General features: G+C 46.2%; 1 protein-coding gene across 2 annotated transcripts in view; it reads right to left on the bottom strand.

The window, feature by feature from the left end:
* Positions 1-27,774, bottom strand: part of LARGE1 (LARGE xylosyl- and glucuronyltransferase 1) — a 398,517-nt gene that overhangs the window by 82,846 nt on the left and 287,897 nt on the right. For both annotated transcript variants that reach the window (XM_050926400.1, XM_050926391.1), the window contains exon 7: positions 4,368-4,472. In XM_050926400.1, coding sequence (XP_050782357.1) covers positions 4,368-4,472 — 105 coding nt within the window. The remainder of the gene's footprint in view (positions 1-4,367; positions 4,473-27,774) is intronic.

Here is a 27,774-nt window from a genome sequence, read left to right as displayed (position 1 = left end):
AGCTTGCTGAACTGAAAACTGTTTCAAACAATGGAAATAAAGATTGGCTATAAATGGGAACTTCTCAAGCTGAAAATGAAGTTTTCATTGAGGTCTACCCTCCCACATGCTGGATATTAAGTCCTCTCTGGTTTTCTTTAGATGGGAATATTATGGACTGGGTTGTGACTTGGACTGTCTGCCTGTGCAAATGAATGAGAGAGAATAAAACCCTCTCTGACAAACCTACATGGACTATCTGGACATTTTGTCTGGGCACGTAGGAGTGGGGCTATTCATTTGCAGACGTGGTTCAAAGAGCAAGTAAGCCAGGAGTGACAAGTGTAGGATAGTCGATGTTGGTTCAGAGTGGGGAAGGAACCTTGAGAACTGTGCAGGGTAGTAGGGCTCCCTCTGTGTAACCCTCTGCAAGGCTGTGTTAGCCTTGCCTGGCTTATGGGTCTGGGGGTGACAGGACAGAGCAGGAGCTATGCACGCAACACTCCCACTGCAAGAAATTGAGTGGGCAGGGGGGGAAATGGCTGGACATGGTCAGGAAGTATACTGCACCCTTAATAGGGCTGTAGCAAAGCACTCCCACCAGAACAAGAAGGGAGCAGGGGAGAAATTATGCCTCTGACACCTTATTTATACAAACATTTAGTCCATGGCAAGATGAGGCGTGACTTTACCTCACACTAGCCTGCTGCATGCTAACTGCCCAAATGGACCCTGCTGATGTGCTCTTTGTCCCACTTGGCTTTGATGCAGAGGTGCACTGCATGCATCAGCAGGGTCCACACAGACACTTACTATGGGGTAGATTTACACTCCAGCTTACCGCGAACTGAATGTTTGTGCCGACAAGCTCTAAAACACAATTTCTCCCCGGAGATCCTACTGGAGTGGCTTAGCTATACACAGCTCCCCACACAGGCTCTGGTTTAAAGGCTCAGTCTAGCTCTTAGTTTAAAGGCAGAATATTAACGTTAGACTGTTGCGCTACTTTAAATATGGCTTCACTTGCCGCTTAGAAAAGGGGTTAGAATAATTCTCTTTGGCTTATACTCAATACCTCTATTTACCTAGTCAGCACTTTAGGATTTGCTCTTTTCCAACTCTCCTTCAGCACTCTGCTAATTATTCAAAGAGCTGGGCCCTCCACTTCCCCTTCCCTGCCCATTGTTTTTCAGTGCAGCATTTTGCTAATAGTTCTCATCTCTCTTTGGCCACTTCCTTCAGAATTCTGGATCCCTCCTGGCCCTAGAACTGTGTTATGGGTCAGCAGTTTTAATTTGCTTATCACATAATAGATAAGGCTCTGATTTCCTTCAGTATTTCTTCTTCCTCTCAGGTGATTTATGTCTCTGGTCTATTCCAGGAATACTGAGGCAAACAAAGGATTTAATTTTTACATTTTTTACACCCACTTATGCTGATTCTGTCAATAATCCATCTTCGCTATCTCAGAGATTGCAATGTCTCACTTAATGACCTCTTGTGCGTGTGCTTGAAAAATGTCTTTCCATTTATTGTAACCTCCCATGTAATCTTCCTTTCACTCTTCACCTTTCGGTTTTCTCTCTTCTTTTTTTACACTCTCATGGGCTGTAAAGGGCTGAATTTTAATGGATCTGTCAGGAATAACTGAAAAATGGGACTCTGAGCAAGACTAAAATCTATGGGAAAGATTATGCATGGCCACGTAACAATATATGTATATAGTTCTGCCAAGAATTACCATATGTAACGCACGCAAAGTACTATATAGACATTCAATTATTTTAGCTTCAGCCAAGACAGAATTTAGTAATGTACTAAAGTTTGTTTGGTACTTTTACAATCTGTTTGGATCAGTGCCTCATGCCGAGATAGAATAAAGTGTGATAAACTCAGGACAGACAGCTACAAACGAGGGGTAGAAACCAGTCTCAGAGGATTAAAAGGCCCTCCTCCCTATCAACTAGGGGGTAACTATGGGTCAATCAGGTTCAGCTGAGAAGGGGTTGCCAAGATATCAATTAGAATCAGCTGAGAGGGAGCTACCTGAAGTTAATTAGGATCAGCTGATTCCAACTAAGGGCTGCCTGAGACCTTTTTAAAAATTCCCCTGAGAGAAAGGAGGGGGAAGAGAAGAGAGAGAAGAAGCCCTGCTGCCAGGAGGTTAGGAGCAGCAAGACAGCGAGCCTCACCAGGAGGAGAAGCAGTATTCTCTCCCACAAGGGAGAAATATACTCTAAAAAGGACTGGTGGAGGAAAGGAACAGACTTCCCCTGTGTCCCCAGAGAGACCAGATTACCCAAGCCTGTCTCACCAGGGCTAAAAGCAGCGGAGGCTGGGGAGACTGAGAAGGTGCCTTGCCACAAAAGTTACACAGCTCCCCAAGTAACAGAAGCTGATCAAATCAATTTTAAGCTACTAGGTGTGTGCAACTCTAGTTTTATGACGGTGAAATGAATGGAGTTCAGACATTGTCAAACTGAAGTAACTCAGTGACGATCACGGCCTTCTATGTCCACTTGTGCCTCAAAGCTGCCAGAATGGAAAATATATACAAAAATGAGGAGAAAGAGGATGGTTATATAAATGGTGGCCACCTTTCACTGGAACAAAAAGTATTGCATGGTGATGTGGCATTGAAAAGGCTTTTTTTTTGTTTTGTTTGTTTTTAATATAGCCTGCAAGGTAACTGCAGGTCGTGGGACACACCTGTGAAAATCGGCATTCTGTCAGGTAGTTTAGGATGGGTGTTAGCCCAACTGTTTGCTCCTCAACTTTGGGGAATTCAGAACCAGGAACTCCCTTCCTACAATTTAGTAAGCGACATCCACTAAAAATCTTACATCTTTAGGTTACGTCTACACTGTCAGCTAAGAGTGTGAATCTCAGCTCACGTCCACATACTCATGCTAGCTCATCTGAGCTAACAAGAGTATAAACAGGAGTGTAGGCACGGTAGTATGGGCAGCAGCGGCACAGCTAAGCCATGCCGCCTACATACCTACAGGGTTCAGGCAGGTTTGCACTTGGCATGGCTAAGCTGTGCGGCCACTGCTGCTGCTGCCTGTGCTACCAGGGCTAGACTGCTACTTATACTTGCGGTAGCTCGATGTTTCTCTGTAAGGAGCTGGAAATCACAGCCCTAGCTCATAGTGTAAATGAAGCCTTTACCCAGAAGTCTGTTCCATCTTGTATAGGTTAGGAGCACATTCTCATTATGATAAATATAGACATAAGTGAGAGCCTTTGCGGAGGCTGAAGTTCCCCAATACTGTCATGATTTCCAGTTGATCATACATAGCAGCATCGGATATGACCACCTGAACTACTTCAGCACAGTGCAACCCTATGGAACCCTTTTTTTAAAAACAGGGAATCCATTTAATACAGCCCAAAGTATTTCTGTGAAGCAAAGCCCTGTTATAATGAAGAATTGTTTAATGATGTAGAGTTATTTAAAGGGACATGTATTTTTTTAAATGGAGCCTTCACCAGCTGTTCTTCCCTTTTATTGCAAATGCAGAAGGAACATAATTCACTACCCTAGCATATAAAATCTGAGATAGAAGTGATTTAGATGCATGTGTGTGTTCTTTATACACCTGGTATGTTCTCTCACATTTCAAACACAAATCAGTGGGAAAACCTATCTCTCCTGTTATAATAAACTCTGTGATATAGTGCATTTTCTCCCCTCATAGCAAGCAGAAATTAACTATCAGAGGTTTGCATTTTACTAGGACAATTATGGGCCTATTGCTGTTCTGGAGGAATTAAATTTTTCTCACTCTGAAATTTTGTGGTGCCATTTACCTCCAGTGACTGGAAATGAGCCTTTTCTCCTATTCCTTTCCTCTTGCTGGGCTCAGACATGCATGTGGGGCATACTGTCAGAATGCTGTGTGTAGTGGAGATGGAATGATGGGGTGTCAGCTCATTGAAGAACTCCCAAAATAGGTCGTGTAACCTCCCCAGGAACTGCACAGGCACCTGCAGTTGTAACATTAACCTGTTCCTGAGCGTAACATATAGGACAACACCATAATTGCAGCTATGAAATGAACCATAAAGCATCAGTTTCTGTACTTTCAACTGCAAATTCTTGCAGCATAATGGGAAGGAAAGGGTGAATGGCTGTATCTGACACCTCCTACGTTCAAGAGAAATTCTATGCTAACCTCAACCCCTCATTGATTTGTCTTTATCCATCTGCTGTCTCTCATCTTATACTTAGATGAGAAGCTCTGTGGAACAGGGATCACCTTTTTGTCCTCTGCTTGTACAGCACCTAGCACAATGGAGTAATGATTAATGAATAGGGCTCCCAAGGGCTGTGGTAACACAAAATAAATAATAGCAATAACTAATAGTAACATCTTAGTGCCTACCTGTGTTGTAACCCCTCCCAAGAGCTGGCCAGGGACGGTGATTCTTCCAAAGGTTGCCCAGATACCAGTCACTCTGGTTCTCCACCAAGCCGAGAACCTGCTGGCCTGAAAACAAGCAACATGCAAACAGATCATTAAACAGAAGACAATTCATTTATGGGAATCAAATACAAAATCTGGAGTAGGGCAAGCAGTGGAAATAGAGCACAGCAGTTCCGATGCTCCCTTCTTTCACATGTTATGAAGATGGGTAATCACCTAACTAAAACCAGGAACATCCTGGTAGTGCAAGCTCATCATGGTTCATTTCTCTTCTTTCTCCCTAGGCTAGTTTGAATAACTGAACACTATGGGAATCTTTGTCACACTGACAAAAACATATATCAACCAGGCAAATCTGAATGCTGCCTGATTTTGGCATACCATGCTGGAGAATCCTTCCGATGAGAAGACAGGGTTAGTACCAGGATACTCTAATATAATGGTCTGTTTATACTTTGATGATAATAATTTAATTGGAAAATGGGTCTGATATGGAAAATTATTTCCTCTTGCCATTTTTTCCCCTTTAATTTCAGTATTTTCTCTGGCAGAGCAACAGAGGAAATTCCTTTTGCTCCAGCAAATGATGGATTCAAAGGTTTTAGCTAAAAGAGAAAGTTGCACAGATTTAACTGAGGGCTTGTCTCCACGACAGGGTATTGCACACTCCATATGTGTGTGTGTGTGTGTGTGTGTGTGTGATTTCTAAAGCACACTATCAAGTGCAGCATTCACTGGTCTGCATAGATCCTGTTGGTGTGCACGTAAAGTATCCTGGTACACTTTAACATAGTGCCATTTGCAACAGTACTGTGTGAAAGTAGACTAGGGAACTTTTAGTGTACTCCAGCAGGGTGTACGTGGATCAATTAATGTGTCCTGAGAAATGCTGTATAAAATAGGAGTAAGAAAAGTGACTCTAACAGTCCTTTTGGAGGGAGGGCAAACTTAATCTGTAACCAGGAAAAGAAAAGGGTGACAATGTTTCAGGGTCTGTCTGCACTACAGCTGGGAGATGTAACTCACACTACTGGCTCAGCTAATAAAGAGTAGTGTGGACACCGGGGCACAGGTGGTGGCTTGGGCTAGCCACCTGACTCCAAGCCTGCCTGACCCCAGCTAGTTTGAGCTGCCACCTGTGCCACAATGTCCAGAGTGCTATTTTTAATGGCATAGCTCAAGCGAGTGTGACACCGGGAATCACATCTCCCAGCTGCAATGCAGACATACCCTCAGTGGGTAGGCCCCCTTAAGGAGATTGTGGTGGACAACAGCTGAATGACTGAGACTGGAAACTGTATTATCACCTTTTCTAGACACCACAGAAACACCATGCTCTGAGGGGTGAGAACATGGTTTCAAAAAGACGGTTACTCACCTTCGTAACTGTTGTTCTTCGAGATGTGTTGCTCATATCCATTCCAGTAGGTGTGCGCGCGCCGCGTGCACGTTCGTCGGAGACTTTTACCCTAGCAACACTCGGTGGGCCGGCAGGTCGCCCCCTGGAGTGGCGCCGCTATGGCGCCGGTTATATACCCCTGCCGGCCCACCGCTCCTCAGTTCCTTCTTGCCGGCTACTCCGACAGTGGGGAAGGAGGGCGGGTGTGGAATGGATATGAGCAACACATCTCGAAGAACAACAGTTACAAAGGTGAGTAACCGTCTTTTCTTCTTCGAGTGCTTGCTCATATCCATTCCAGTAGGTGATTCCCAAGCCTTACCTAGGCGGTGGGGTCGGAGTGAGACGTTGCGGAGTGCAGAACCGCTGAGCCAAAGGCGGCATCGTCTCTAGATTGGGCCACGAGCGCATAGTGAGCGGTGAACGTATGCACTGACGACCAGGTAGCTGCGCGGCATATCTCCTGGATGGGGATGTGTGCCAGGAAGGCGGCCGACAAGGCTTGAGCCCGAGTAGAGTGGGCGCTAAGACGGCCAATCGGGACGTGGGCCAAGTCATAGCACGTCCGGATACAGGACGTTACCCATGATGAGAGCCTCTGCGCCGATACAGGCATACCTTTCATACGCTCCGCCACTGCTATAAATAACTGGGGCGAGCGCCTGAAGGGCTTTGTCCTCTGGATGTAAAAGGTGAGGGCTCGACGGACATCCAGGGTGTGAAGCTGTTGGTCCCTGCTTGATGTGTGTGGCTTCGAGAAGAAGACCGGGAGGAAAATGTCCTGATTAATGTGGAAGGCCGAGACCACCTTGGGGAGAAAAGCCGGATGCGGGTGTAGCTGCACCTTGTCTTTGTGGAATATTGTATATGGGGGGTCCGCCATCAAAGCACGGAGCTCCGAAACCCACCTGGCCGAAGTGATAGCCACCAGGAAGGCCGTCTTCCAGGACAGGTACAGCAACAAGCAAGTGGCCAAGGGCTCAAAGGGTGGGGCTGTGAGCCGAGCCAGAACAAGGTTGAGATCCCAGGTAGGGGAAGGAGGCTTAACCGGTGGGTATAGGCGCTCCAAACCCTTAAGGAATCTCAAAACCATCGGGTGAGAGAAGGTGGAACTGTTCGCCTCCCTTTGATGGAAGGTGGAGATGGCGGCTAAATGCACCCTTATTGATGAGAGTGCCAAACCTTGTTCCTTGAGATACCACAAGTATTCCAGGACAAGAGGGATCGAAACGGCCTCTGGAACTAGGGAACGTTGTGCATACCAAAGAGAAAACCGCTTCCACTTGGCGAGGTATGTCGTCCTCGTGGAGGGTTTCCTGCTTCCCAAAAGGACCTGTTCTACCTGGGCAGAGCGGCGGAGCTCAGATTGGTTCAGCCAGACAGTAGCCACGCTGTCAGGTGCAGGGACCACAGGTCTGGATGGTGAAGCCTGCTGAAGTCCTGTGTTATAAGATCCGGGCAGAGTGGCAGTGGTATCGGAGTCTTAGGGATAGATCGAGCAACATAGGGTACCAGTGTTGCCTCGGCCATGCGGGGGCTATTAGTATCAGTCTGGCCTTGTCCCTGCGGAGCTTGAGCAGGACTCTGTGCACTAGGGGAAAGGGTGGAAAGGCACAGAGAAGATGTCCCTTCCGGGGGATCAGGAACGCGTCCGAGAGAGAGCCCCAGGAGCGGCCTTGAAGGGAGCAGAACACCTGGTATTTCCTGTTCTCCCTGGAGGCAAATAAGTCTATCTGGGGAAAGCCCCACTTCCGGAATACAGAAAGGAGGATGTCCGGACGGATGGACCATTCGTGGGACAGGAAGGATCTGCTCAGGCGATCTGCGAGAGAGTTCTGGACTCCCGGAAGGAAGCAGGCTACGAGGTCTATCAAGCGGGCTATACAGAAGTCCCACAGTCGCATCGCCTCTTGGCAAAGGGGAGAAGACCGTGTGCCCCCCTGTTTGTTTATGTAATACATGGCTGTTGTGTTGTCCGTGAAAATCGCAACACAATGGCCCTGTAGATGGTGTTGGAAGGCTTGGCATGCCAAGCGGACCGCTCTCAGTTCGCGAACATTGATATGCAGCGCCAGCTCTTGCGAGGACCAAAGGTCCTGGGTGTGAAGGTGCCCTAAGTGTGCACCCCAGCCCAGAGATGAAGCGTCCGTCGTTAACGACACCGAAGGCTGCGGTGGGTGGAACGGGCGACCGGCACACACCAGGGAAGGTGTCAGCCACCAGTTGAGGGAGTCCAGGGTTTTTGCTGGGACTGTGATTACCATGTCCAGGGCATCCCTGCGCGGACGATAAACCGAGGCAAGCCAAGTCTGGAGAGGGCGCATGCGTAGTCTTGCGTGCTTTGTCACGAAAGTGCACGCTGCCATGTGGCCGAGTAGGATGAGGGTGGCACGGACAGAGGTTGTTGGGAAGGCTTGTAGCCTCTGGATGAGAGAGACTATAGCCTGGAACCTCTGTGGAGGTAGACTGGCCGTTGCCAGATTGGAGTCCAGCATGGCCCCGATGAATTCTGTCCTCTGCGTAGGAAGCAGAATGGACTTGTCCAGGTTGAGGATCAGACCTAGATGGGAAAATAGGTCCTTGATGATGCTTACGTGTGCGGCAACCTGAGCCTTGGAGGTCCCTCGAATAAGCCAGTCGTCGAGATACGGGAAAACGTGAACTTGATGGCGGCGGAGGTAGGCGGCGACTACTGCCATATACTTTGTAAATACTCAAGGGGCCGAGGAGAGGTCAAAGGGAAGGACCGCAAATTGGTAGTGGTGGCGGTTTATCACGAAGCGAAGGAACCTTCTGTGTCGGGGGTAAATCGCAATATGAAAATATGCATCCCTCATGTCGAGAGCAGCATACCAATCTCCGGGATCCAAGGAGGGTATAATGTTTCCCAGGGATACCATGCGGAACTTGAACTTCATGATGAACTTGTTCAGAACTCGCAGGTCCAGGATGGGCCGGAGGCCCCCTTTCGCCTTGGGAATTAGGATTACCTGGAATAGAACCCTCTTCCCCTTAGGTGCTCTGAAACCTCCTCTATAGCTCCCAACGCAAGGAGCTTCGAAACCTCCTGTAGAAGGAGTTGCTCGTGAGAGGGGTCCCTGAAGAGGGACGGGGAGGGAGGATGGGAAGGAGGGGACGAAATAAACTGAAGGCGGTAACCACACTCGACCGTGCTGAGAACCCATCGGTCCGATGTTATCTGGGACCATGCAGGGAAGAATGTGGCAAGGCGGTTGGTGAACTGAAAAGGATCCTGGGAGGTAATTGGTACGGTGCTCCCGAGCGCACCCTCAAAAGTTTGGCTTCGGTCCCGCCGGTGGTTTGGCGGGTCCGGAGTTGTTACCCCCTTGCGGGCCTGATTGGCGTCTGCGGGAGTTACGGCCTCTCCTTCTGGAGAAGTCCTGTCTTGGCCGAGGCAGGGGATAGTGATGCTGAGGTTGAGGGCGGAAAGGTCGCTTCTGGGTCTGTGGTGTATGCATGCTGAGGGACCGCATGATTACGCGGTTATCCTTCAAACTTTGGAGGCGCGGATCTGTCTTTTGCGAGAACATGCCCTTACCATCAAATGGTAGGTCCTGAATAGTGTATTGCAGCTCTCGTGGCAGACCGGACACCTGCAACCACGATATGCACCTCATGGCGATCCCTGAGGCGACTGTTCTAGCTGCCGAATCAGCGGCATCTAGTGAGGCCTGGAGGGAGGTTCGAGCCACTTTTTTCCCCTCCTCCAGGAGAGCCGAGAACTCCTGGCGGGAATCCTGCGGGACTAGTTCGATAAACTTCCCAACCGACTCCCATGTGTTATAATTGTATCTACTCAGGAGGGCTTGCTGATTCGCCACTCTGAGCTGGAGGCCCCCCGCAGAGTAGATCTTCCTTCCCAACAAGTCCATGCGCCTGGCTTCCCTCGATTTAGGCGCAGGGGCTTGTTGACCATGGCGCTCTCACTCGTTAACAGATTCAACCACTAACGAACAAGGGGGAGGGTGTACGTACAGGTACTCGTACCCCTTGGAAGGGACCATATATTTGCGCTCGACCCCTTTGGCTGTAGGTGGAACGGAAGCCGGGGTTTGCCAGATTGTATCCGCTCGAGCTTGTATGGTGCGAATAAAGGGGAGGGCAACCCCCTCCGGTGCCTCCGCTGACAGAATGGTGACCACTGGGTCTTCCACCTCAGGAACTTCCTCCACTGGCAGGTTTATATTAAGGGCGACCCGGCGAAGGAGGTCCTGGTGTGAGCGGAGATCAATTGGTGGTGGTCCAGATGTGGATGTCCCCACTACTGCCTCGTCTGGTGATGAAGAGGAGGAGACCCCAGGGACCACTGGGTCCTGAAGCGAGTCGTGGTCCTGTGGGACGTCCTGGGGTGGGTCTTGCACATCCGAGCCCAGAGCTGGGAGATGTTCTGCATCCTCTGGAGGGGCTCTGCTCACCGTGGCCTCTGGTGCCCTATGTTCAGAGGGCCTCGAGCACGGCGGTGGATGTGGGGCACCTTGGCTTTGATGGTAAGCCCAAGGAGTCCAAAAGGACCACTGCTGAGGGTCCTGCTGGTTGTCCGAGTCCCCATACAACGCCGATCCGGCATGAGAGGAGACTGATGGTGGAAGAGATGGCCATGGCGGTGCGGAGACCGCGAAGTGATGGTGCCTACGTCCGCTGGAACCGTCTCCACACGGTGCCGGGGAGCGGTGCCGGGACCCTCTACGGTGCCGAGATTGTGACCGGGACCTGCGACCAGCTCGGTGCCGGGAGGTTGACCGGTGCCGGGAGCCGTAGCGTCGAGAGTGGCTGCGAGAATCCCGGTGCCGTGAGTGATGATGGGACCTGGAACGGTGCCGGTAGTGTCCGGACGGCGACTGGGACCTCGACCGGTACCGTGACGGGGAGCTGTACCGGGATTGCGAGCGGCCGCGTGATTGAGAACAATGGCGGGACCGTGAGCGTCTCCGGGACCTGGATCGGGACCGAGACTGGCGAAGTCTCATGGTGCCGGGCGAGGAAGGTCTGACAAGGGCCGGCTTGCCTGTGGATTGGACGACCCGCACCGGCGGTGCCGGGGGTCGAGGCAGCTCAGGCTCCGTTAGCGCTATCGGGTCCCGTGCTGCGGAGAACACCTCCTGAGTGGATGGCACGACAAGCTCAACCGCGGCTCTCGCCGGGGAGCTGGTATGCACCGGACTCGACGGCTCTTCTGGGGCCGGAGTCAACAGTGCAGCGGAAGTTGACGTCGCGGCAGATGGCAGTGCCGGGCGGTCCGGTCTGGCTAAGCGCTCTGACTGCGGTGCGGGCACAGCCGCCTCAGGAGGCTTGCGCTTCTTGCTCGTAGGTGACTTCGAGCGGTGCTGGGTAGAAGCCGGTGCCGGAGAAGGCCGGTGACTTGGAGTCTCCCCTGAGGTCTGCTCCGGTGCCGATGAAGCGGCTGATCTCGGTGCCGGTGCTGGTGCCGAGGAGTGGGGAGTTAGCGCTGCCTCCATCAGCAGCTGCCTGAGGTGAACGTCCTGCTCTTTTTTGGTTCAGGGCTTAAAGGCCTTACAAATCCGGCACTTGTCTGTCAGATGGGCCTTGCCCAAGCACTTAAGGCAGGCTTCGTGCGGGTCACCAGTGGGCATCGGCCGACGACAGACCGCACACGGCTTGAAGCCCGGTGAGCCGGGCATGGGCCCGGCACCGGGGTGGGGGAAGGGGCTAATCCCCAATCCCGTCAAACTATTTACACTACACAAATTGAACTACTAAATACACTAACTAATTACAATTACACGAACTATATACAATAAGAAAGATGAGTGAATCGCTAGGGAGGTGGAGGACAGCACGCTGTGCTCCACAGTTCCAACGTCCGACACGGGCGGTAAGAAGGAACTGAGGAGCAGCGGGCCGGCAGGGGTATATAACCGGCGCCATAGCGGCGCCACTCCAGGGGGCGCCCTGCCGGCCCACCAAGTGTTGCTAGGGTAAAAGTCTCCGACGAACATGCACGCGGTGCGCGCAAACCTACTGGAATGGATATGAGCAAGCACTCGAAGAAGAACCTAAAGTCCCAACTACCCTAGCAGAACTGCCATGTTTCCAGTTATGATATGCTAGTATGCAGAGATTGGTCAAACATGACATAGCTAGTATGGGACCAAATGAGCATCACCAAAAGGTGTTAGAGCCATATGAAGACTGTGTTTTGAGGGAAGAAATGGTGAGCAGTGTGATTCATTAAAATTCATAAGCACTTGGGACGAAGCCCGTTCAGATTAGGTGATCACAATGGTCCCTTTTGGTCTCATAATCTATAATATACTGATATCTAGAGTAGTGTACGAGAGTTCTTTGTTCCAGACCATCTTATAAGGGGTGGTTTGGAATAATAAAATAAAATAATATAATTATTATATTATATATATTATATAACAAAACAAAAATGTATATTATGGAAACATTGTATTAATCATGACATGGTTTGTCATCCCTTGACCAATCTACTTGTGTGGCCTATTTTTTTCCATTCCTGTTCGTTAGTCTTTTTAGAACGTGAGCAATTTTGGGCAAGGACCATTTCTTCTTCAAAGGTGGTACATCAAGGATGCTACTGAAAGTTAATAATAATAGTTGTGTGAGGAGGGCATGGAAAGTCAGAGGAGGAGATCAAAAAACAGATGTGTGTGGTTCAGAGGTCGAGTGAAAAGAAGACAAGCACTGTCTCCTTTCAAAAGAAAAAAATATCCATCTGGAGGACTACAAGGCTAACACCTGTTGATTCAGGGCTGGAAGGCTGGCTGTTCCTTATAAACACCACTCCATTAGAGATAGAGTACAGTAAATCAAAAGAGAAAACTATTAGCAAAGGATGAGAAAACCAGAGAAGAAAATTCAGGGACAGCCTGGCTGGAACTGAATGTCACAGGTGATAAGAACTGAATGACCCTGCCTATATTCTAACAGTGCAAATGCATTTCACAACTCAGCAGTTAGCAGATGCTGCTTAGGATTGTACTTCTCACATCAAAAGAAATGCTAGAATTCCATTTGAAAGAAACAGATATTTAAATTCCTCTCCATGGAACATCAGTCTGCTTTCATTATTTTATTCCTATGCATTACCAAACACAAGTCACAGGGCTCAGTCTTCAAACTGATTTATAATAGGCAATGCACAAATCTTGTTGCTGGTTAATGGAGTTGGTCTCCCACCTACTGACCCAACTCTCCATTTTGAAAGAGATTCTTATCCCTCACCTAGTTTTTCCACAGACAAAAGAGAGAGAGGAAGGCTTAGAAAATAATCTTTGGTTGTATCCTTTAATTTATTCCCCCCACCCCCACTCAAAATAAGGGGAGAACATGAAAAAAGACTAAAAGAACAACAAAGTAAATGAACAGGAAGGGATCTAGAGAGGGAGAAGAAGAGTGACATGTTGGTTTCCATGTGCGAGGCATTTATCAACATTTTCTAAAAAGTTAAACCAAATCTTTTCCTGTGTCTGATGTTCCTCTTCCCCTAAACGTTATCTGCTCTTTAGCTGCCAGATAAGCCAAGTCGCTGTGCCAAGCATCTATCCCTGGAGGCAATTCTGCTCTTTCACCTAAGCAATATGAATCATTTAGCTATAAGCACTGCTTTAGAGAACTAAGCTTTCAGTGGGTTGGAGTGTGTCCAAGATGACAGGATATATCCCAAAACACAGTTCTGGGAAATAATTTTTAAGGCGGTATCCATTATCATATTAATCCTCCTGCCTACTTCTAGCCAAAAGGATTGTATGATCCTGGGACAGTCCCAACACATGTGAGCCAGTATGGCTCCAGGAGACCAACTTCTCCAGGAGCAGTCTGTTTTGGAAAGACTCACGCAGTGTTTTCATATGTGGGGACCAGTGTGAACAAAATACAATTTTCTGCTGGATCAGACTTACTCGTAGATCAATACTAGAAAGTTAAATGTTTTGCTAGGCACTTCCCCATTGCCTAGGGTTCAACGATATACACAAATCTGTGTCCCAGGTTTGGCACAGGCAATCTACATCGGGGGGATCTTTGGGGACAGAAAGGCATAACAGGCTACAGCAAGCTGTAGAGCCCTCTCCCACCAATTCTGGAGTCTCTGGTGCTCCCAGCCCATCAGGGCCAACTATGCCCCCCAAGAGGTGATTAAGCTGCAGATAACACCATGCAGCTGGACCAGGTAGGTTGTACTGTTATTGGAATGTTTGGAATAGCAGAAATTGATCCTCTGAGATCAACCGAGAGACCTAAATTACTCCTTTATTCACCTGCTTTTTCCACATTAATGATTTCTCATCAATTTTCAACAATGGGCCACCCCAAAGTACAGCATCAATGTGTGACCAGGGACAGAATTAAAAATTTCTAGCGAAACTGGTCCTTGTTTGTCTGGTAGCCTATACTGTAGGGGATATTTTATAATCAAAACAGTAATAGGCTGAAACCAGTCTTCCTGCTGGTGGAGGGGATGGATCAACTCTCACTCCACCAGCAGCCAGGGAGGGCTCTGCTCCGTTATGTTGTGGAGACACAGGGCTGCCTGGCTAAGGATAAGAGCTGTCTGATAACACACTGCCAGTTGGGGAAATGGAAGCCGAGATGTGACTGGAAGTTGCAATCTACACAGAGTTGGTCTTGGCCTCCCACCCACTCCCCAGATAAATATTTTAAAAATTCCTTTAATTGTCCTAAGATAAAACTGAGGAATAACAACTAGAGACATCTCAGGATATACACTATTCAGAGAAACACATTCATTTTGATAATATTAATTTTGCCCCAAAGACTAAGGGTAAGGATTCTCAGTCTGCCTAAATCTCGCACAACCTGGGTTAAAATATGCTCTAGATTAATTTTGACCAGATTTTCCATCTAACTGGGGACGAGTATCCCTAAATATTTAATATGTCTGAGTTGCCACTTAAAATAAAATAATCTTTGATTGTATCCTTTTATTTGTACCCCTCCTCACACCCCTCCCTCCCTCAGTCACGTCCTTTTCTTGACAACACTGGTCCAAATTCCACCCTCAGGAGCACCCATGGGGGTTTGACAGGACATAAAGCAGAAATTAGCACATACAGTCTTTGTTAAACTGATGCGATGATTTCTCTTCCAAGTCTGAAGTAAGTTGTAAGTGCTCATTTACATTCTTCACTAGTTCATTTCCGTTTGCTCTAGACATGGATACTGTCACTGTTCCAAATTATTCCCTTCTGTAGCAGCTGATCCAATGTTCGAGGTAGTTAGAAAACAGAATTTCCAACCCTCAGGACATTCTGACATTTCAAAATTTGTTTTCATCCAAAATCGAGACAAAAAGTCAAAATTTTAAAATATTTTGCAGGCCAGAAATTCTTAAATATTTTGATTTGGAAACATCAAAATGACCTATGGAAATGTTTTGTTCTGTTAATGTTAAGCCATTTTGTTTCAATGATGTTGAAACTTCAGAATATTAAGTATATAAAATACAATATTAAAATTTAAAATAAAGTTAAAAGCTTAGAAGTCAAAAGGAAATGATAAAAGTTGGAACCAAATGAGAAAGTCAAAATGAAATACTTCCTTTCAATTTTGAATCATTTTGAAAATTTTCCACCAAAAATTTTGTAAAAAATCAACGTATTCCCACAAAATATGTGTATTTCAACAAAACTGCATTTTCTGACAGAAAACTGTTGCATAAAAAAAAAAAAGTGACCAGCTCTATCTAATCTGTCTTCTTACTAGCCTTTAACACAGTATTTTTTAGTTGCTTTTAAAACAGAATTTAGCACTTATAAATGTGAAGGCTAGAGCAATGCATAGCATGGGCAGATGCTATGAAAAACACTCCTCCCACAGCTCTGTGACTACATCTCAGTCCTGGTCTGCATCACTCCTACCTGCGATCCCCACCATATACACATAGTTCTGTCAATGCTTTTTAATCAAAACCTCCAGCTATTAACAAAGCCTTGGTCTTCTCCAGAGCAGAGACTGCAGTGCCAAATATGCCGGTGTGCATTTGCAATGTGGATACACTTCCCCAGGCACTTCCCCACAGGGCTGCAAGGCGTGGGGGGGCGCGGGGGCAAGTGGGGCAATTTGCCCCAGGCCCCAAGCTCCGCAGGGGCCTCCACACGAATGGCCGAGGCTCCCGCCCCGGCCTCGGCCCTGCCTCCGCCCCTCTCCTGGAGCCTCAGCGCATCCAAGAGCGTCCCTGGATAGCTGCAGCGTGGCTCCAGTGAGGACCCTGAGCTCCGCCCCGCTCGGAGCCACGTGGTAAGGGGGCAGGACTGCAAGCTCCGGGCCGAGCAGCTCCTTCCCTTACCACGAGGCTCTGAGCGCGGAGGAGTTCAGGTCCCGCTGGAGCCACGCTGCAGCTGTCAAGGGATGGTCCTGGATGTGCTAAGGCTCCGCGTGAGGGGGGAGCCGGGGTAAGGGGCCAGGGCCGGGGGGGAGTTGGCTAAGGGGCAAGGAATCCCGGGACAGGGAGGGGATAGGGAGGGGGCAGAGGTTGGGGGGCAGTCAGGGGACAGAGGATGGGAGAGTTGGATCGTGGGCATTCCAGGGGTCTGTCAGGACTCAGCGGGGGGTGGGGAGTGGATAAGGGTTGGGGCAGTCAGGGGATAGGGAGCAGGGGTGGGGTCCCGGGTGGGGGTGGGGTCTCTGGGGGATGGTGAGGGGACAAGGAGCAGGATGGGTCGGGGATTCTGAGGGGGCAGGCAGTCGAGGGGCAGGAAGTGGGTGGGAGTCAGATGGGGGCAGGGCCAGGCTGTTTGGGAGGCACAGCCTTCCCTACCCTAAAGCTCATTCAGCAGTTTGAGGCTTGCAGAAGAGCCAAGCTGTTAGCTTTTCCATTAGGGCTACCATCCCTTTCACTTCTCAAATGCCAATTTATAGTCTATATTTAATTTCAGTGCCATAGGGAGATTCATGTCAGGGGAGGGTAGCTTCATTTAAAATTAGGCAGTGGGGGAGGGATCACATGAGAAGAGCAATATCCTTCCCAACCCTACCAAGGGAGACCCCCCTCACCTGCATTTCCTGAGGCTCCATAGGGGTTAATTCAGTGGATCTCAAACTTTTGTACTGGTGATCCCTTTCACATAGCAAACCTCTGAGTATGACCTCCTCTCCCCGCCTTATAAATTAAAAATACTTTTTTATATAGTTAACACTATTATACATGCTGGCGGCAAAGTGGGATTTGAGATGGAGGCTGACAGCTCGTGACCCCCAGTAATAATCTTGTGACCCCCTGAGGGGTCCTGACCCCCAGTTTGAGAACCCCTGTGTTAAATTAATTTTAGCACCCTGTGTACATTCACATGCATCTTGCTATTTTGAGCATTTCAGTTTTCACAACATAGGCTCATCTCAGATTCTGGAACAAGCTCAAATGCTCAGTTCATGGAGTATGTACATAAGCTACACTAAAGACAAACCCACAGTAACCATCTCTAGTTTGTGAGAGACCCCACGGTGCCAGTCTCTAGGAAACAGAGGTTAAATGGAGGTTACGTCCATTCATGGCTATTAGCCAGGATGGGTAAGGAATGGTGTCTCTAGCCTCTGTCTGTCAGATGGTGGAGATGGATAGCAGGAGAAAGATCACCTGACCATTACCTCTTAGGTTTACTCCCTCTGAGACACTTGGCATTGGCCATCGTCAGTAGACAGGATACTGGACTGGATGGACCTTTGGTCTGTCTCAGTATGGCCATTCATATGTTCTAACCTAAATGAACTCAAAGTTATGGAGACAGATATCAGTCAAGGAAGCCAGCAGAGTATCAGAAACCTGGTAAAATCTCTGACTGGATGGGCTCAGGCGTTTGGTCACAAGCTGAGGTGGTTCAGAAGTTTTGGTTTTTTTTTAAGCAGATTTTTTGTATTGTTTCTTTAAACAATCAAACACAGCAAGCAGCAAATATTTGGCCACACACTTCTGAAACCCCAAACCACATTCAGGTTTTGGCAGACTAATTTCAGTTTTTCAGTTAAAAAAAACCACAAGTTTTTAAGGAAAGCAGACATTGTCCGTGATTTTTTTCCTCTTTTTAAAACCCCTAGTTTTCGATCCAGAAAAAGTTTTGATGGAAAATATTTGTCCAACCCTTTTAATGAGCTTTAGTGCCTTTTAGCACTAGCTGATGCTGAGAACCAGTGATACCTTGTAAAGAAGTTTTCTCAAAACTGGGTTTGTGCCAAGATGCAGGTTTATTTTTCCCAGGGCCACCCGTGGGGGGGGGGGGGGGGGAAGTGGGACAATTTGTACTGGGCCCTGCAGGGGCCCCCATGAGAATATAGTATTGTATAGTATTGCAATTTTTTTTTATGGAAGAGGCCCCCGAAATTGCTTTGCCCCAGGCCCCCTGAATCCTCTGGGCGGCCCTGCTTTCCCAGACTCATTTCACCTCTGACCGTGTTTGCATTTGATCCCAGATCTTTTGAGGTGAAAGACTAGTGCATTAATCTGCTGTGCCACCAACCATGGAGTACTTTTTAAAAAGCAAACAAACAGAGCTATTGTTTCGGATGAGAATACAGTGGCTACCATGATGCATTTGAATTTCTCAGTATTCTGTGTGATCTCTCTCTCCTTCTTAAGAGTTATTATAATAAAACACCATGACTAACAGCAAAAGCTTTGTCATTGTTTTCTGCTCTGGCCCTGCAGTTATGATTAAGTGCACTCCTCTCACTCTTTGTTACTCCAGGCACAAGTTAGCTTATGAAAATGAAGCTGTCATCTTTACTTATTCATACATCATCACTAACAGCCAGACAACAGAAAATAAGGCTGTGATTCTGGTATGACTAGAGTGAAAATTTGTCAAGCAGGCAGAACTAGAGCTCTATCGTCATGAACCGGGTTGCATTTTGCCTGGCTGACGGAACAGTCTTCCTTTAAAAGACAGCTGCCCTTCTACTGTATTTTTCACAGAGCCGCATTCTGACAGCTCACACAATGAAAGGTTCTTCTCACCATGCATAAGCTCAGTTGCCATTAGAAAGAGAACTAACCATGGAAAATGGACATTTCTGAGCCTGACAACTCAGTGTCTTAAACTCTGTTTTCACGCTGTGGATTTTTACTGGCTAACAGAGAGGAAGGATAGTCTTGTGGTTAGGATGCTGGACTAGAACTCAGGAAAGCTGGGCTCAATTCCTAGCTCTTGTGTGACCACGGGCATGTCACTTCTTCTCCCCTGTCTCAGATCTTCATCAGTGAAAATGGGGCTAATAATACTTCCTATCTCCCTGTTTGTCTGTCACATCTATTTAGATCATAAACTCTTTGCAATAGGGACTGTATCTTACTCCATGTTTACACAGCACCCAGTACAATGGGCCCCTTAGCTCACGGGAGGCCTCTAGGTGATACTGGAATAAAAGTTTTATGAATATTTTCTAAATTTTCCCTAGCGGACATTTGAATTTTTTTTGTTCTAGTGGCTTTAACTGCTCCCACCTCCTTTACTGCAGTCACCACAAGAGCAAGGTACCCTCCTAGGGTGGGAGCGCTTTAGCAAGGCTGCCACTCCTGCCTCTTCTATGACTCCCATGGCACCAGGCCAATCACCAAAAGTGAGAGTAAACATGGTCATCAGACACTTGTGGCAATTTATCACCTGGTCCCTACTGGCCTGCGGGGGAGTGGGATGTCACCTAAAATGTCCTCACCTGCATTTGGTAAAGTTTTCCATAGTGAATGGTAACCAAAATGTACTGCCCCAGCTTTAAAACTACAACATCGGGATTTCTTTACTAGAGAGGTTATTACAGCATACTAGAATAGAACTCTTTGCTGCTGCTTCTGCCAACTACCTCCACTGTTATGATTTAGATCACCTCCCCCACCCCCTCCAAACCCCCCAAACTTCTGTACAAAATGAGGCTTTGTACCCCAGCTCACTCTCCTGCCATAGCAATATGAATGTCTGTGTTTGTGCTGAGAGAGCGGATGAGGGAGGAAATTGGACTTCGAGTTCAAACCTGGTAGGGGCTGGAAGTATTGCAGAGATGATAGCCTCCCCGTGCCACATTTGGGAGAGAGGAATGGAGACTAAAAGGATGAAAGTGGTGAAAAGGGAAAGAAGTGGATATTCCCAGTGGCTGGGCCTCTCTGAATTGGCCAGCACGAAGTTATGCAATCGTGGTAAGCACTGGACGAATCTACTATGGTACAGTCAGGTGGGATTATTTTTTCCACCAATATGAGCTTAAATAGTTCCATTACTGCTCCTCCCAAACTCTTCATAACCCCTCCCCTCCCTCCTTCCCCATTACTGCTCAAAGCTTCACCATCTCCCTAGCATCCAGACTTGTAACCCTTGTGAGATGTTTGACTCTGCTCCAGGAGACGAGAGAGAGTGCGTGTGCATGAGAATGACTCTAGGCCTGGTGATTAGAGCACTCACCTGCAAGGTAGACAACCAGGATCCAGTCTCAGTACTCCAATGACTAAATTTTGTATTCACTGTAGAACAGCTTCAACAGGAAAGATGAGTCTCACACGATACTGTCCTATAGCCCAGTGGTTAGGGCACTCACCTGAGAAGTGGTAGATCCCAGTTCCAAATCCCTTCTCTCCCCACAGGCGGGGGGCAGGGTTCTTGAACCTGGTGCCTCTCAGGTGAGTACCCTAACCACTGGACTAAAAGTTATGAGGGAGATGGCCCTTCCTCCTCCATACCCTCCCAGTGTTTTGTGCAAGTTTACATATGGGACCCAATCCAGCAGGCAAACTCTGAGCATGCTTACTGGATTGAGCCCTACAGGTGAGGGGAATGCCTATCTTCCTCTGGTTCGTACATTGCTCTGGGGCTTAGGTATCTCGATACTTGGCATGGGGCTGCAGTGTACATGCACAGAGGCAGAAACACAGGTGCCTAGGGAACTTTTACCATAAAAACTTAGGCCCTGAGCCAGTTTAGGCAACTACAGGATTTGGTGGCAGCTGAGTGGGTGGGTTGTGAATCCCATTGGGTCCTGATTCTGGGATATAGGCGGCTAAAGTATTATTAGCCTCATTGTGCCATGCAGAAATACATGATTACTGAATAAAGATTTCCCCCACCTCCACCCCCAAAGATTATGAAACTGTCATGGAGGAATGTGCTAAAGAAATGAAAGTAATTTTTCATGCACCGTTGTTATGTCTTTCACAGTTTTATCAATTATATTATTCAGAGGCCAAAGTTCTGAGTTACACCAAGTGGGTAGCACTGATCCTGTCTGTGACATATACTTTGGTAATGGAGAACTGAGCAGTGGCTTTTCACGTATAACCAATATTTATACTGCACTTTTTATAAGTAGATTTCAAAGCCCTTTATAGAGGAGAGCAGTATCTTTATTTCCATTTTATATATCATAGAATTATAGAAGATTAGGGCTGGAAGGGACCTCAGGAGGTCATCTAGTCCAACCCCCTGCTCAAAGCAGGACCAAACCCAACTACATCATCCCAGCCAGGGCTTTGTCAAGTTGGGCCTTAAAAACCTCTAAGGAAGGACATTCCACCACCTCCCTAGGTAACCCATTCCAGTGCTTCACCACTCTCCTAGTGAAGTAGTGTTTCCTAATATCCAACCTAGACCTCCCCCACTGCAACTTGAGACCATTGCCCCTTGTTCTGTCATATGGTACCACTGAAAACAGCTGAGCTCCATCCTCTTTGGAACCCCCCTTCAGGTAATTGAAGGCTGCAATCAAATCCCCCCCCCACTCTTCTCTTCTGCAGACTAAGTAAGCCCAGTTCCCTCAGCCTCTCCTCATAAGTCATGTGCCCCAGCCCCCTGATCATTTTCATTGTCATCCACTGGACTCCCTCCAATTGGTCCACCTCCCTTTTGTAGTGGGGGGCCCAAAACTGGAGCAGGGGGCACAAAAATGGGGAAAATATGGGGGAACTGAGGCACAGACTGTCATGATTTGCCCAAGGTCAGTAGGCAGGCCAGTGGCAGAGCCAGGAATAGGATGCAGGTCTCCTGAGTACCAATCCAGTGCTCTAGTCTTTAGGTCATGCTGCCTCTCTCTATAGTACAATCCATGTGTGATGATCTCAGCAGTCAAGGAGCATTCAGAGAGCCCCAGTAGCACTCATTTGCTAACGGTCACGTTGACCAGCTCTCCCTTTGCTGGGTGAATTGGTGGCTGAGGAGGTTTTCTTCCTTCTCTCCACTTGCCTATAACACAGAGGAGTGGGAGTCAGGACATCAGAGTTCTATTTTCTGCCTTGCCACAGATTTACTATGCGACTTCCTCAACTGGCCAGATGCTGATTTCAGCAACACTGGTGTAAACCTAGAGGTAACACTATTGAATTCAACTCATGTAACAGAGTTCAGTGTCAGGTCCTGAGTCTGAGTTTCCCCTTTTGAAAAATGGGGATATCAATCCTTATTTCATACAGGTATTTGTTGGGTTTAATTCAACATTGTTTGTAAAATGACTCCAGATACTCAGAACAGTAAACTACTAGTTATATTTAACAAAACATTGAAATGAACTAAGCTGGAGAGAGAGAGAGAGAGAGAGAGAGCGCGAACGTATTAGTTACCCAGTAACTGACAGTGGAGGTTTTTCACATCCTTTCATTTTATATGCCACAGAAGGGAGAAAGAAAGGGAAGCAGCTATCAATATAAGGGCAAGATATTAAAGGCATGTTTTCTCTCTGAAGTAAAAACTGTTAAAGCCTCCTACAAATCGCTCAAACAAAAGTAGATACAACAGGAATGTTTAGAAGTGTGGTTTGATGCAGGTATAGCCACAAGAGATTCTTTCTGCTCCATCAGGAGTTGTCCCAGAAGACAGTAGCAGGACAGATGCAGAAAGAGAATGTGACAAGCAAAATGAAAAGGACTGTTGTCCTCAGCTCTCTGAATAGAGAAAATCAGGCCCATTCTTGTACAGAAGGGCCGCAGTCACACACTTGATAACAAAAAAAGTTGCCAAATTAGCACAGATGGCATTAGAAGTCTAACTGGACCGACATTTCTTTCCCTGTTGGGGCTTAGTTCTGTTAAAAAAATAAACAAGATCTGTGTAGTGTAAGGAAAGTCCCTTTGGCTATGTGTCACAGCACAAGAATGCAGAATTATTTCTCTCTTCGATTAACATAGATTGCTGCATGAAAATAATATATGACTAATGTTTATTATACTGATGATTGGTCTGTTTATATGAAGAATCTACTCATACTGTTAACTTCAGGCTTCAAGACAAATTAGGGGGCTCTATCATTATTGCTAAGAATGTTTTATGCACTAGGGGTATCAGCTATCTATTGTTTTAAACTATTTATTTAGGAAGTTTTAACAAATTTACAGATCCTTGCCATGTAAATATCAGAAATAAAACAATCACTACATCAGTTAGCTTTTGTCTAAAGAGATATAATACAGGAATATAGTAATCAGAGCTGTCTTTTTAATAGGGTGCTACCACATTACAGAGTGAGCATCATTACACCCATGCAATTTTCAATGATTTTATTAAATTGAGTGAAACATCTATATACACATATTTAACAGACCAGGTACATCTATCAAATGTTCATATTCAAACAACAGGATCAGTGTGTTTTTTTGTTTTTTTGTTTTTTTTTTTTGCAGGTTAATGTACTTTGTCTGAGTATTGAATAAAAGGTAACCAAATGTCTAGAATATTTATCTGTCCTCTATCTTCCTGGGCATGTAATTGGTGTGTGAATGTTTCCATAATCAAATCCTTCCCATTTTTTTTTGAATCATTACTCAATGGTTGGGCTATTTTTTTCCAAATGAGAGACTATCAATAGCTGAGCAGATACTTACTAGTAGATGAGAGATTAATTCTTTCCTTTTGTGTGACCATTTCTACTAGGAAGCCCCTGAAGGGTTACCAAAAATCATTTGATAATAAATATCCAGCAATTTCTGGGTTGCATCCCAATACTCTCTAATGTCTGGACACATACACCATAAATGCATAACATCTCTTTCACCGCAGTTTCTCCAACATTTATCCCCATTCACTCTCTCTATCTTTTAACCTGACTGGTGTGAGGTACCATTGAAGCAAAGATTGATATCAATTAGTTATAATTTTGTTTCTTAATTGACCAGACGCCATCACTCAAATTAAAGTTCGGTTTCAGTTTCTTATAAAATAGGTTTTCTAGAAAGTTGAGACAGATAATGCCTGACTTGAAAGTACTGGTACCAAGGGAGAGCGGGCCAGTTAAAGTTAGTTCTGATATCTAGATAAGTTGGAAAAGTTTCTTTACTGAATAGCTGGCCAACTGTGCATATTCCATGGCTTACTCTGAAGCTTTCTGGTTTGCAATTTGGGTTAAGATCTGGATTATTTGCAACGGGTGTCCTTAGTGAGGGAAAATACCTGATTTTTTTATTTTTATAATCTGGCATTAAGGACAATTCCAAGTACTCGCCGAATATTGTCTAAATTACCTAGTAATTTTAAAGTGGTAAACGTTTGTCCATTGCTAACAGTTGAACACAGTTGCTCCCATTTGCATATCATGAAGTGGGTTTGCTGCACTGTAGGCTCAACCAGACAACAATCTTCTGTCTTGTATCTCTAGTCCATGGTGTAGGGCATACTTCTGCTTGATGGAACAAAGCAGAAGTTGCACAGAGAAAGAAAAAAAAAAAGGAAGCAGAATGCCTTAGAGATTAGAGTAAGGAGATGTGGGTTTTAGTCCTTGTTCTGCTACTGACTTGTTGTGTAATCTAAATCACATCCTTATGGTGCTTCAGTATCTCCATCTGTAGAAGGGCTTGATCCTGCAGAGGCTAGCTACAGAAGTGTTGAGTTTATTAGCACAAGAGAATAGGTGATGAGCAGGATGAGGAACCTGATCCTGCACTAATGAGAGTGCTGCAAGTTACTCTTGTCTGCTACCAGAAGGGTGCATGCCTACCTTGCAGGCTTGAGGATCATACTTGAGTCCTGACATGACCATTCTTCATCCAAACTCGAATCGTCTTTTTATTTTGCACTCTTGAGAGAAATAAATAAATAAATAGGGCAATCGAGTTGAGACTTCTTTCTCTCAATAAGAGGACCGTGTCTAGCACTTAACTCTAAATGCCGCCACCTACTGTCTTAGCTCACACTTGCACTGATATGCAATGACCATGCACAATGCAAGGACTTGTAGCGTCAAGGCTGGCATGGTGATACAAATACTTACCTTGCACTGTAAAACACCTGGAGATCCTGAGATGAAGGGCACTATACATACTATTTGTTGCTATTAAATATTTATTACTATTTATTGTTATTTCTCAGATAGTCACTCCAGGTAAGGCGTACACCTATCAAATGACGATGAAGTGGTTAATATTTCCTGACAAAGATTCAAATTATTCTTTAGAGGAAGGGAAAAAAATCTTTGCTGATGGCTCTAGAGATCTGAGGCTAGTTACCTAACCTCCGTCTTATCACTGGCATTTCTCATTCTGTCCTGTTTATTTGCTTAGTGCTTAACGGTTCCTTTCATCTTGAGGAACATAACAGCAAAGAGGAGGGAGCTAGTGTTGATTGAGTAAGAACCAAGTGCTATGAAAATCAGTTCCTTCAAGCGCGCGCTCTCTCTCTCTCTCTCATTATTCCATTAGCACAGGTCTTGCTTTAATTGAGACAAACAGATGAAAAATATGATTGAACAGTTCCCAGGAGAGCAGAATTTTATTACAACGCTCTGAGCCAGTGAGCCTTTAAAGTGTTATAAAAGGGTTAACGTTTAAAAGAAAATAGGTGAGAGAGTTAGAGAAGGTGTAAATTTCAGTAGGTGGATATGTTGTTGATAAGGGGGAAAAAGGTATAGGGGGCATGACTTGCTGTCCAGTGCAATGCAACAACTCTCCTAATGAATTCTGCACACCATCTCATTCAACTCCGTAATATTTCATTCATTGATTTTACTGTCAAATGAAAAGGCGCCTGTTCCAAATGGCATTTAGTGAGACAGATGGGGAGAGACCTAGACTTCATTACTTAGAGTTTGCTCTTTGGATAATGTTGACGTTACACGGGTAGAAAGGAACAGAGGGCAAAAGTCCACCACTTCCGATGTCTGGAACATCTCTTTGGTTCACTTCCTGGCAGCTGAAGGGCTTTTAATTTCATCAGACTGTAGTCTGCCTCACCTGTCATCTGCAGAGGCTTTTGAAAAAGTTTGGCTCATACTGTCCTTCTCATCCACAAGCTTTATGAAACCTGAGAGACACTCCAGAAGCAGAATTCACTGCTGGTGTTGATGGCCAATTCTAGACGTCCCTTCCATTTTGGAGGTGGTGGGCGGGTGAAGACTATGAATTGTTGCACTTTGACTTGGCTAAATGGATGTTATTGAGATGCAGAATTACGGTAAATCTATCCTAAGTATTTAGCATTGTGCTTCCAAGAGAAGACATACAAGTTCTTACTCAGCTGAGCCTGTCCACTCTAGCCCCAGCATTAAAAATGCCATCAGAAAAAGCCCGAAGTGTGCTTGCTGACACTAGCTGCCAATAACTGTATGAAACAGAAGGTGGCTAAGAACTCTGAGCTGGTTTTAGTCACAGCAGTAAATGAAGAGATAAACCAAATAGCGCCAGCAGGTGGGAGTGCTGCCTATATACAGAGTAAGCTTGTAGTAGGAACTTACAGAAAATTGAAACTCTGCTGTTTAAAAAGGCACCTTGCAAACCCTTTTAGACGAGAAATTAGCAAAATTAAAATCCCGCCTCTTGGATACTTATTTGCAGCAGCATGTGGCCGGAGGGGTAAGACCACATTATCCAGTCCTGCATGTAAATTAAATCCAATAAGATGGAGTAGGCCCATCTGCTGTTTACCTATGACAGGCCAACAGCTGCTGTTCTAGCTATGGGAGGTTGAGGACCTAGAGTTTATACCCGCCCTGTCCCCTTAAAGGCTGATGCAGACAGGGGGAAGAAGTATGGTGAAGCCTCAATCCAGGAGAGTAATAAACTTGGAGGGTAACTATCAGTGGAAGGTAATTATCAGTCTTACTTTTGAGGGAGATGCTGAGGTGGAGACTGGTCACCACAGGACTGTCTACTGGGAAGAGGGGCAGTGTAGATGTATAATGGCATGGGAGGAACTGGATGCATCTTGCAGGTAGTACTGTTGGGATAAGGAATGAGATGAAGCAGAGTGTGGTCAGAGCCCAGAGGAAGTTTTGAAGCTATTTTTGCATTTTGTTTTGAGGAAGGGGTGGGAAAAGGGTCTAGAGCAAACTTCAGGGGAAAAGGACAAGAGGGAAGCAGTTGCTGGCCATGGAGGGTCTGTTGTGAGAAGAGTGGAGAGCACAGAGGGTGTGTATTTGAAGAAATATATTGATTTGTAATAATATTACTAACAGGAACGTTAATACAATATATTAAAATATTTGTGTAATAATACAGGGCTTGATTCTCCCCTCACACTGGTAAAATTCAAGGGTAATGCCATTTAAATCCAGATGCTCTATTGGGTTAAACTGTCATAGATGCCACTGAAGTTAATGAGGTTATGCCATTTTACATCGGCTGAGGATCTGGCCCAGTGCACATTGAAGTAAGATGCTGTTCATGCTGGTGCATGTGAACCAGGAAGTCAAAAACTTTACATCTTCACGTATCTTTAGCTACACAGACACCAAAAGGCTGCAAACTCAGTGGCAACTAATTCAGTCTGAAAACATTTTGGTATTGAAGTGACTATAACGTTATTAGTAACGGGGCTAAACAAAAGAGTGATTTTTTTGAAAAGAAGATTTTAGTCTCTCTTTAAACCATGCTGTCACAGAGTCCAAGATGGTGCAGCAAAAGCATCAGATGAAAGAAACCATTCCTCTGCACCCCCGCAATAAACAAACAAACAAAGTAAATGTACCAGAAGTTCTTATGACATCATAGATCCTGGACCCCAGCCATGCAACCCTTGCAAGAAAGCATTCAAAAGGCAAAAAGCCACTGTA

This window comes from Gopherus flavomarginatus, chromosome 1 (genome assembly GCF_025201925.1).
Source record: "Gopherus flavomarginatus isolate rGopFla2 chromosome 1, rGopFla2.mat.asm, whole genome shotgun sequence".
Taxonomy (NCBI): domain Eukaryota; kingdom Metazoa; phylum Chordata; order Testudines; family Testudinidae; genus Gopherus; species Gopherus flavomarginatus.
This window is presented reverse-complemented; position numbering and strand designations above follow the sequence as displayed.